The sequence below is a fragment of the Nematolebias whitei genome, chromosome 15 (genome assembly GCF_014905685.2).
Source record: "Nematolebias whitei isolate Nwh7 chromosome 15, NemWhi1, whole genome shotgun sequence".
Lineage (NCBI taxonomy): Eukaryota > Metazoa > Chordata > Actinopteri > Cyprinodontiformes > Rivulidae > Nematolebias > Nematolebias whitei.
The window spans coordinates 20,881,964-20,893,821 of record NC_056512.1 but is presented as its reverse complement, the minus strand read 5'-3'; the positions used below and the strand labels follow the sequence as shown (position 1 = coordinate 20,893,821).

Here is an 11,858-nt window from a genome sequence, read left to right as displayed (position 1 = left end):
GGCAGAAACAACAGGTGTGAAAAGGTGTTACTTTTCTTCAGAATATCATGCAAGACACCAGAGAGCATTACATCAGGTTTCACCTTCTGCAACGAGTGAAAAAATATGTAAAGAACTCAAAAGAAAATTTTAATTTCTTCCACCTTTACACTTTCCTTCAAAACACCTTGAGATTTATAGCCTATAGGCCTAACATACTCATAACGTATGAAAGGGATCTTTAAAGTGGTTTAGTGAAAATGTTGTTGGCAATTAATATCTTACCTGCTGTAGATGGCTCTTTGAGCGAGCTCAGGTTGGAGAAACAGGTTTTATTCTGTCCGAGCTTTTTTAAACATGACTCAAACGGCTTAAAACAGCTTCAGTCTCCAAAGTGTCCCAGCAGTTAGTTTCCCAATTACAGGATTAATAAGAAATTTTACAAAATTACAAAAAACTACAAACATTTTTAAGACCTGGAAATTCACTTCAAACATAGATTCACCCAGACAGCCATCATCAGCTTGTCAGTCTGAAGGGTAGCTAAAAGTAGCTGATAAATACCTAAAAAGCAGTTGGAAAATCAGAAAAAACAATTTAAAAAAGCTGAATTTAGCTTAAACAAGCTGAACCGATCAATAAAAGGGGTTAAACAGCGAAGATTTTGAAGGATGGGGAGAGCTCCATTGATTTTCAATTAGAAAAACATGGCCGACAAAGCTAAATATATTAAATGGTAAAAACCAAATGCAGAAGAGCAGCAGGAATGTCCTGAATGAGCTGAACAAATTGATACATAACAAAAGTTGTAGAACAAGTTACGCGCCGAAAAATGTACAGGAAAAAAAAAAAAAAAAAAAAAGGATCTCAATAGTGAGAAAGATTAAGAAACATTTACAGAATAAAAATTTAAAAAACTACAAAAAATGATCTGAAACTAATGAAATCCCAACTCACTTTCTCACCTTCTTTGGTTTTATTCGACTTTATTTCACAAGTTTAGACCATCAAATGTTTTTTGTTACAATACCACACACAATGTCAAGCGGCTAAAACAATATAAAACATTACATCTACGGTTTTCTTATTTATATTATGTACATGTGCTCAGATTTAGAGGCAAAAAACCCAAAAACAACGTAACCCCTGGCCTTCATGTACGCTGTACGACCAAGTCTTAGTGACACTTGGATCATTTCTTTTTTAATTTGTAGTTTGGAGATCACAGTCGTATTGTCAAGATTAAAGTCAAAACGTTTCATAAAATTTAAATATATTTCTAGAATAAAGTCAAATGATGATAGCAGTTATTTTGACATTAAAAAAAGGGGGAGATAAAACCCAGCAAAAATCTTGGACAGCTGAGCCTCGTGTAAATAAAGTTTTTATACTTCACAAAGGGTTGACTAGTAAAACATTATTTTTGCACATAAACACGACGTGGTAATAAGTATCAATACTGTTTCTGAAGAAGCTCACAACCCGTAACTTACTTCAGCTCCTAGGAGCGGAAGTTTCAGTCCGAGTTTATACCTGAAAAAATAAAAATATCCTCCGGCCTGACTTTATCCTTTAAATACATTTTAATTTTAATCTCAATAGTTTGACGTTAATCTGGAAACAAACATGAAAAAAAATCTTCATGAATTGTTTATTTTGTTCTTCTGAGTGACAAAAACTTCATCCTACCGCTCGAGTGCACCCGTCTCATTTAGCTGTTTTAAGATGGTCCTCTGCTGCGAGCAGCTGGACCCGTCCTCGGATCAGTACGTTCGTTAGAGGAAGCAGTTTGGGTTCAAAGGGCCCATTTCCTTCTGTTCATTATCTCGTGATCCTACAGCATCACTGGAAGAAGACAACACGTGGATAACGAAGGGTCGGTACTGTCCGGACAGTCTGAACGAATCTACCTTCAAAGATGAGTGGATGGAGCAGATCGGACTCTTCTTCAGATGAAGAGCTGTTTCCATCTGCTTCCCAACCAAAGTGCTGAATCGTCTTTGACGTACCTTTTTTTTTTTTCAACCTCAGATGATAATAGACAGAACCTGCGTCCGTTGTGCTTTGTGACGGCGTCGTCAGCCTGCAGGCACGCTCGTGGAAACAAAACCGTGGCGTTTCTTCGTGTCGTAAAGACTGGAAGGAGTTCCGGTCGATTGAGCTTCAAACTGGTTTGGACATGTGGTCTTCTCTGTACAGCGGTCAACACACTACGTGTGATTGTTTATTGTTCGGGGTATGGATTATACATGAGATACAAAATCTGAAACGAGTCTTAATGATGGGTAAAATATGGATAATTCTAATTTAGTTTGAAAAGAATAAAGAAAACCAGGCTCGTCTGTCATCTGTGGAGCAGTACTATAATAATATGAAATAATAATCATTCTTATTGGAGTGGTCCTTCAGGTGCTGCCTGCCTCCTGTGTGTTACCATCATCCCTTCAGGCTGCTCAGGTGGGAGAGGTGGGGCCTCTCCCTTTTATGTGGGGGCAAACTTCTTGGCTTGAGCTCTGACCCGCTTCTCGTAGTCCATCCTGTTCTGACTGAAACGTATAAAAACACAAAGATGAGATCGTTTGAACTGCAGGCTCAGCTGACGGCCGTCCGGCAGGTTCTCGTGTCGACCCACCAGTAAATTGTGTAGGCCTCTGCTTGTGCCGGGTCCTGAATGTTGGGCTCGTTCAGCAGCTCCTGAATACCCAAAAGGATCTAATGAAGAATGGGGAAAAAAAAAAAAAAGAAAAGATTTTTTCCAAACTTTTAGCAAAATACATCATTACCGTCTGGATGGAAACTCAGGAAGTAATCGTTGGACACTCGTCTATGGAGGTAGCAAACACTAGAAGAGAAACCGAACCAAATGTACTTTGGACAGGCACCACCATTTTGTAGTTTTCTTTCAATAAGCTTACACTGTAACGCATGTCAAAAGAACTACACTACCCAGAAGCCAACAGTGCTCCCGGCCACTGCTTTCTGTTGAAATGGAGGGAAAGTTTTGCAACGCAGTCAGAAGTAACGATCTATCTATGAAGCTCATAGAACTGGCAGGAAAGTCACAAATAATCCCGAAGCTCAATTATCCACGTGCACATCAACATGGACGGGGCGGTGGGCTTCATGCTGCAGGGTAGGTCTGCAGGACCGGACCCGAGCCCAACCAGAAACAAGCAGCTGGTCTGCAGGGCTGGTGAGTAAAATTCTGCAGCACTGTACAGTACATATAAGTATGTTGTTAAAATGATGTAGGTTTAAGAGTTTAGATCATTGTAAGAGTGTGGGAAAGGTTTGTAAAGTCTTAAAATATATATAAATACAAAAAATAAATATATAGTGTATAGTTGTGGTTTTTCACCTATCGTGGTCGTGCTTGGAACAAAACCTGCAAGATAACTGAGGGACTAATGTATTTAAATAAAATTTAAAATGCGATACAGTGAAGCTGCAATAAGTGAACCGTGATATAACGAGGGACAACTGTACACTACACTGTCACGATAACAAATTTTGCCGGGTGATTGTCACACAAATTATTGCGATAAACGATAATATTGTTTGAAATTTGACAATAATTAGTAATTATTGCCAAATTTAAGAAGAAATGTTTCATTTGTTTTGAGTGTAGTACCTCTGTTGGACCACTGGATGGCAGTACAAGACTGTTTGAACCGAAGGATGGATAGTGAGGGCGCAAGCAGAGTCTCTAAGAAAAATGAGAGGGAGGCCCCTTGACGTGACATGGGCTGTCTCTCTCCGGTTCTCAAAATGACGAACGATCTATGTGGTTTGAACTCTTTAGCATAGCATTTTCCACACAAAGCTTTTAATAAAAATAAATAAATAAATCAGTTAAGTTCTCAGCTTTTTTTTGCAGAGAAAAACACATTTTTACACGAAGGCACGGGTTTTAACAGTGAATTTTGTAGCTTCGACAAGACAAACTTTTTTCCCCAGAGGTCGACTGTTAGCTTAACTCGTAGTTTAGCTTCTCAGCTTAGCTGCTTTTAATGATCCGAAAACGCCAGTGTCTCCAGTAGAAAGAGAGAGACATGAAGAAACGATAAAACCGATAAATGAAAATGAGGTCGATAATTTCCATTTATCATGTGATTAATTGATTTATTGTTTATTGCGACAGGTCTAGCTACATATATGGTAAAAATCATACATTTGTAAAGCACGTACTTAAGCTTAGCTTGGTTCACAAATTGTTTTATAATGTGACTTTAAAATGATCCCTTTGCCCATTTTGTTAAAGATAAATAGAAAACATGAGTATTTTTTTAGAAATTCAATTTCATACGATATAGAAAATGAAACAAGGAGTAAAATCAGGAAACAAACGTTTTTTTTTTCCATACTTATTTAGATGTGAAAAATAAAAACAATAAATGAGTTCCAAACTTTTTGAACAGCAGGAACCCTGAACTACGTGACAGAAATAAATCAGACCTGTTTGATGGTGATGGCAGGTCTCCAGTCTTTGTCCTCCTCCAGGATGGACAAACACACCGTGCCTGATGGGTAGACGTTCGGGTGGAATATAGGTGGCTCAAACTTGCCTGAGTGGAAACATTCAGGAAAATAAAAAAGTCAATATAAAACCCTGGAAGAAAACTACATGGCAACAAAAATCTATGCGAGTATGATAGAAATCCATCATTACCCAGTCATCAATAAGTGAATCACACAATGTCTCTAAAACACAAGAGGACCTGTGAGAGCAGTCTTGGAAAACTTGTGCAATTCTACTAGAAAAGCGCAGGATTTTTTTTTCCTTGCGTGTATCTGCCAACGTCAATAATCGCCAACCGTAATTATTAACTGATCTAAATTTTTACGGTAGAATGATTCACATTTTGATTCTAAAAGACGCCCTGTATCCATGCAAAGACACAGAATCAGACATGCATGTGATACATCTTAAAAGATTAAAGGCAACGTAACACAAGGACTTCACAGAGAAACTAATATTTACACTTTCCCATGTCAACTCTAAAACCTCTGGACAGTCTTAAAATTATTTTATTTCCCATAAACCCCATGTGGTGATGCAAACAACATTCACAGTAAATCTATTTACATAAACGGCAGTACGGAGATTTTAAAAGTGATATTTTAGAATTAAACAGTGAAGGTTAAAGCTAAACGTGACAGAGACTTGAGAGCATAATGATGATTTTCTGGACAACCCTGCCTCTGTTCTGAACAGAAAGCTACACAGTCTTTGAAATAAACGAGCGGTACTCACATTTGGGCGGGGAGGAAGGGTAGTCGTCTTTAAACAGCATTCTGAGTTTATACAGGCCCCCCTCCCATAAGGTCTGATGAATGAAAGGGGAAACAAAGAGAACGCTCTGAGAACGTACATTATTCAAAAGCAGACAATAATTTCAGTTCTGATTCTCACTTGTTATGGAGTCTAAAAACAAATGAACAAAATCATTTTAATAATAATAACAACATTGGAGTAAATGCTTAAGCAAATTAAGCCAAAAGAATAAGTGAAATAATAAAACTATCAGTCATGACTGACTGACCTGGTTATTTGATTAGAACTTTGTATTTTTTGCATTTGTAGATAAATATTTTCAGGTTAGCTGAAATAAAAGGAACTGCTCATGACTTTGACTTAAATTTTTCAGACAGTAAAGATTTACTCATAAATACAACGTTTTACCCAACGATAGCAATGTGTGCTTTTCAAACATTTCCTACCTATATACACATAATATTCAACCTTTACCTTAAAATACTAATGCACTTTTATTTTTACAAAACTATGAACCATCCTAGAACTAAAGTTTACATTTTTTAGTCCGCTAACACAATACAGTTGTTTTATCAAAGTTCATGCTCAGTCATTCAGGTACGAAATCCAATAATGGTCAATCAGGTCATCTGGACAGTTTCTTCCACAAAAAATAAACTGTCCAGATGACCTGATTGACCATTATTACAGTTGTTTTAATGTCCAAGTATAAATATTTACTAGAAATTTGCTCAAAATACCAGAAAATTTTATTTAATGTATGGTTAACAGGAGCCAACACTTTTGCGTGAAACTCAAAAGTAAAACATAAAATTAAAAAAATCAGGTAGTTATTTAAATGAAAGCTTTTAAAAGGAGCTTTACGTTGTTATTAGTACACTTCCCAATGCCTCTATGATGTTTCACAATAAAAACTACTTTGGCATCATTTGAAACCAGAATAGTGGCGCTCGATCAGTTTTTCCCAAACCTTTTAATTTATACAACCCACAAAATATCAGAGGGTTGACTCGTGACCCTTACTATTAATGGCTACAATGTGCAAACGATAAACAAGAGCATAATGATTTGAATTTACTATTTTCATCTTTTTAATGTTTTGTCTTGTAACATTTAAGGCAAAAATGAGAACAGCTGGATTAGGTGTTTCAAAGATGAAGGAAAAACTTCTAAAATTAAAAAGGCATGTGCTCACTAACCAATTTTTCACTTTATAAAATAAAAAAATGTGCTATTGGCTGTTATTATTGTAATTTTTTTTCTGGAGAGCATCTCATGAGCCCTGACTTCATGTTTGTGACCCATAGTGAGGTCCCAACGGCAGCTTTGGGATCCAGTGTGCTAGATGGTGACCTACTCCTTTCTTCCCAGGGATGGCACACTCCCAGTTCATCAGATTCATGGTTCCATCTGGATTCTTAGTAGGTACAGCAACAAAACCCTGCAAGGATTACAAACACAAGTCGTCAGGTGGCACTCGGTGCCATGAAGGAAATATATCACCATGTCTGTGTAGCAGGACATAGTGCTGATATGATGCATGTGCTCACAAAAGGATGGTCTTTCCTCCAGGCTTTGCGCTCCTGAGACAGTCTGCTAAGAGCAATACCAGACATAGCTGCTCATCAACGCCTCCCTGTGGAAAAACAAATCAAAACTGAGCCATTTTTGTCTAGTTGTACACAAATTAAGCACATGGCCAAGCTTACTTCTACTGCCTCAGTTATACAGATTGGTTAAACTGCTAGCATTGCAAGACAGCCAGAAATCATTAATAATTTAGCCGAGTTAGCTTCTTCTTTACTCCTCACAGAACAGAAACTGCCAGAAAAAAAACAGAGCACTAAAGGACGTATTACAGCTGTGTTTTTGTTAAATCATATTAAACTTAAACTAACCAATTGTATTTTGGGGCTAATAAATACCGCAATGAGGATTCTGCTGTTATCAGGAAAAGCTTGTCGGCTAGCGTTAGCTCCGCTCAGACAGCGACTGGTGAAAAAAAAAAACCCGTCGACGTTAAAAAACAAAATCAGTTAGGGCGTAAAAACGAACAAAACCTCTTCCTGTTTTTATATCGCAGATTATCAAAGTTAAAGGGATGTATCTTTTTTGGGGAGGGGGATTTAAGATTATTTAAAACAGCTTGACTCTGAACACCCTTATGTTAGCTAGCCTTCAGGATAAAAGGACCCCAATTTGTTTGTTTCGCGGGGGCCTTCAGGCAGTGAACAGGACAGCCCTCGGCATACGTCACGGATGAGCGGCCATCTTTGTTGACGAATATGTGCGGAGGGAAATTTAACAGTGAAAACGAGATATTATTAAAACAAAGTTAAATAATAAATCACCACAGTCATTGAGTCCTTGAGTGAGAAAGAGGACGCAGCATTTACCAGCATATGTATTCAATACTTTTTAATGTAATTTTATTTTGATAAATGAATTTAGCTGTTTTCACAAAGTGGCTGTTTAACTGACTTTAATAAATTTATAAACAGTTTCAGTCCTATGTGAAATAATATTGATATTTTTATAGATCTCCAACTTATCTATGTACAACTCAAACATTATGGCAACTTAATTAAAAATGTGAAGAAACAAAGCACAACAAACGTCTTAATATTAATTTTATTTAAAATCAGAAAGGCTTAAACTATATAAAACTGATGTTCACTTGTACAAAGTTGTTCAATGTTACACTTTTGCGACAGATGCAACTGCACCTGTTGCTCGTCAATAATCATTTTATTGAACCATTTCACCACAAACTTTTACCTTTTATAATTTGCTTTTCCATCAGCTCATCTTTCTGCATACCGTCTGTGTCATGCTTTATTTACAAACAAGCTTGTGCATTCTTTAAATAACAATAATGAAATAATTTTAACAGAAATATATATGTAAGGATGAGTGCCAGTTTTAATGCTGTGACCAAAAAAGTATACCGTCATGTAAAAAAAGGGGGGAAATATCTAAATGACTCAACTTTTACCAAACAACTATAATTTTTTTTTGTATAAATTGTGTATTTTCTAACGTATTAGTTTAATAACAAACATTAGCTAAAAAAAACCTAGCAGACTGAAATAGATCCACAGATTAAGGATATTTTTAGAGCATAAGACTCTGTAGTCTCGTTCTTTTTCACGTAATTATTCTTAAATGATTCAGCGTTAGTTAAAAACAATCAACATACTGCTGCTAATAATGATATGCCTGTTTTAATCTGGGAATCTTTGAAATAAATGCAGCTATTTTTGTATAGTGCAGACGAAAATTAGAAATAGTTTACGACACCTGCGCCTGTCCCTGCTGAGTTAATCACATGTATAACATTCATATAAATAAAAAAAAATAAAAAACACAACTCAGGTTAAGGCTAATCTTTTTAACTATTGTCTTTTATTTTCAGAAAATACATTGCTCACTCTTTAAATGCTGTTTCTGTCATATCTTCTTTCCCTCTCCCTCTGAAATGATGTTTTCTGGAGACGTCCTTTGAAACCATTCAACCCAGGAACCATCGTAAAGAGCAACACCCGGGTGCCCGAGCCGATGAGCAGCCAGGATGATGTGACACGCAGTGACTCCAGAACCACAGGAAGCCCAGAGAGGACGTGTCAGGTCCACCCCGGCATCCTTGAAAAGCTTGGCCAGGTCCTCAGTTCCAAGATGTTTCCCCGAGGGATCCAGGAACGTCGTGAACGGCATGTTGATGGCTCCGGGGAAATGTCCAGGCAGAATGTCTGAGAGCGTGAGACAACAGGAAGTGGCGAGAACATTTAAAGAAAATAATATAGTTTGGAGATCTTTACAGCATTAGTCTGACTTTGAGCAAACAATATTCAGTTCAATAATACTTTTTTAATCCCAAAGGCAAATTAAATGTTGTGACTCATCATCCTGGTTTCATTAAAGAGTTGCTATAGATGCTGATGGTTGTGGGCAGGAAGGATCTCCCTCAAAGGTCAGTCCCACAGCAGATCCAAGAAACTGGCCGCAGATGTCGATCTGTCCATCCGGACCTGGGGGGCATCCCAGTCCTGGACAGCAGGACCAGCATAGATAACCAGCAGGATAGTATATCTATAGATGTAATGTCCTTATTCACCAACACACTATCTTGACACAATTCACAGGTAACAATATATGCACTGGATTACTAGCTGTTGACGAAACCGATTTTATGTTAACTGTTCCATAACATCTGTCCATTTCATAGAGGAATGATCAAAGGACTAAACACACATCTCTGAGGAGCTCCTGTGCTCTGTTTATTAGTTTGTTGTCCTTCCACTGTCTTGTCTGTTTTCTATCTCACAGGAAATTACAAGATTTATAATGGCAGTTTTGAACAGTCCTGGTGCAACGTTTTGCCAGAAAAAGATGTTGAAGATGTCTCTATGCTTGGGAGAATAACTTCTTTATATTAAAGCCTTCTGACTCCAAAATCCCTCCTCCAAGTTCAGAAATGAACAGATAAAAAAAGAGCCTGGAGCGGTGGAGGTATGCTCTGGAGAGAAGAGGAATGAAGGTCGACAGAAGCGAGACCGAATATTTGTGTGTGAACATGAGGGAGAGAGGTATAAGAGTGAGGGTTCAGAGGTACTGAGGTTGGATAAGTTTTAGTACCAGGGTCCAACAACAGATCACAAAGGAGGAAAAGAAAAGCATGCAGGTGGTGGATGGAAACACATGTCAGGAGTGATTTGCAACAGTAGGTCTTGCTGTTGGCTGACATTCATGTTGTTGGTCAAACAACATGAAGACCAATCAATATGTCCTGGTTGAAGGTCACCAGAACTGTTCAGAGTTTAAAAGTTTTCTGTTTTAGATCAGGGCAACGTTTTCTGATCCAAGGTTCATCTGGCAGCATGACAACAGCCATGGGAACTCATTCAGACTTATAAATAAATAGAAACTAGATTAAATAAAATATATATTTTTTAAAAAGGAAAATATAATTTTCTGTCGTTATTTGTGCATTTAGCAAATATAAATATTATTTTTAATCCTAACTGACCTAAAAATAACAGGTTTAGTCTATTTTAATGTCAGACAGTTGTCTTTTTATACCGAGTATGTCAACATCTGGTTTCCACAGTAGTTCTGCTCACCCTCTCTGGGTTCTGGATCAGTACCCTTGAACCTGCCAGCGGACCTGCCGTCCACCACCTGGACCTTCTTGGTCTTGATGTTCTCCAGGACGTCTTCGTAGCTCTTCACCCATGATGCGTTCAAGGTCGCTCGGAACTCTCTGCTCTCCGGCTTCTTGTACTGGGAGCTCACCGGGTGTCCGTCAGCCTCCCAGTTCTTCATGCCTCCGTCCAGCACCGACACCGAGTCGTGGCCGAACACCCGGAACATCCACCACACCCGGGGGGCGCTGAACGAGCCCGAGTCGCTGGTGTCGTACACGACGACGTGCGTGTCGTTGCCGATACCGAGATCTCCGACGACCTGAGAGAAGAAGTCGGAGCTCGGCAGCATGTGGTCAAACTTGGAGCTTCTATCGCAGCATTCATCTATGTCGAAAAACGAGGCGCCCGGGATGTGTTTCTGAGCGAACTCTGCTCTGGGGTTCCGCTTAGCTCCAGGATGGAAGAAGGAGCAGTCCAGAACTCGAAGTTTTGCACCGACGACATTAGTTTTGACAGCGTTTTCCAGCCACTGGCTTGAGACCACTGCACAGACGTGAGCCGCCATGACAGTTCAGGTCATCACGTACAGGGGCGGACCCAGAATGTTTTCAGAGAAGGGCTGGGGCCAGATTGGGGCTTCTTCTTCTTCTTCTTTTAATTTATTGGCGGTTGGCAAACAACTTTCAGGTGCATACCACCACCTACTGAGCTAGAGTGTGCAACTCATGACCTCTGTCCCTAAATTCTGCTTTTTATGTTAATGTTTTTCAAATATGTAACCAACGCTTTTCTGACATCTTTTATCTTATCCTTCTCCCCTTCATTTCCTAAAATTCCTCCTAAACTCCAAGCTCTCCCTTTCTCTTTGACTTTTCTTTTCAGTCTCTCCCTTTCTTCCATATATTTAATGCATTCCATCAATACATGTTCCACACTTTCTGTTTCCCCACATTCCTCGCATCTATTGTCATTCCTTTTACCCATTATGAACATTGTGTCATTAAGTAATGTGTGTCCCACCCTCAATCTCATAAGTATCACCTCCTCTCTTCTACTTCTTTCTCTAAACATTGTTATTTTAACTGATTTTTGGATCCTGAATAATTTTCTTCCTTTCTTGTCCTCATTCCATCTCTTTTGCCATTTATTTAGTTCTTGTCTTTTAATAATTGATTTACCCTCTCCTTTCCCTAATGGAATATTAGCTGTTATTTCTCTCTTCAACGCTGCCTTGGCAAGATCATCCGCCCTTTCATTCCCTTCCACCCCTTCATGTGCTGGCACCCAACAAAAATGCACATCTATTCCTCCTCTGTGCAACCTAAATAATGCATGTTGAGTTTCTAAAATGAGGTCTTTCCTATTGTTTCCGTTTGACTTTATACTTTCTATTACCGCTTTTGAATCTGTGAATATTGCCACTCTATCTGGTCTAACCTCCTCAATCCATTCCAAACTAA

The 11,858-nt window shown here is 38.5% G+C and overlaps 2 protein-coding genes across 3 annotated transcripts; both read right to left on the bottom strand.

Moving 5' to 3' along the window:
- Positions 1-945: 945 nt before the first annotated feature.
- On the bottom strand, positions 946-7,477 carry LOC119422102 (SUMO-conjugating enzyme UBC9). 2 transcript variants are annotated; one of them, XM_037689449.1, is made up of 7 exons: positions 7,153-7,477; positions 6,805-6,890; positions 6,612-6,695; positions 5,234-5,306; positions 4,435-4,544; positions 2,612-2,691; positions 946-2,525 (listed from the first exon to the last, which is right to left on the bottom strand). In XM_037689449.1, exons 2-7 carry the CDS (start codon positions 6,868-6,870, stop codon positions 2,462-2,464), a joined length of 477 nt encoding a protein of 158 aa, XP_037545377.1. In that variant the 5' UTR covers positions 6,871-6,890; positions 7,153-7,477; the 3' UTR covers positions 946-2,461. The 2 variants fall into 2 exon arrangements, with proteins under 2 accessions (XP_037545377.1, XP_037545378.1); XM_037689450.1 differs by having other exon boundaries at positions 7,180-7,477.
- A 1,165-nt stretch (positions 7,478-8,642) lies between these two features.
- On the bottom strand, positions 8,643-10,963 carry LOC119421519 (3-mercaptopyruvate sulfurtransferase-like). Its single transcript, XM_037688868.1, has 2 exons — positions 10,375-10,963; positions 8,643-9,003 (listed from the first exon to the last, which is right to left on the bottom strand). The coding sequence occupies exons 1-2, from the start codon at positions 10,961-10,963 to the stop codon at positions 8,705-8,707; spliced, it is 888 nt and encodes a 295-aa protein (XP_037544796.1). The 3' UTR covers positions 8,643-8,704.
- Between the last annotated feature and the right edge of the window lie 895 nt (positions 10,964-11,858).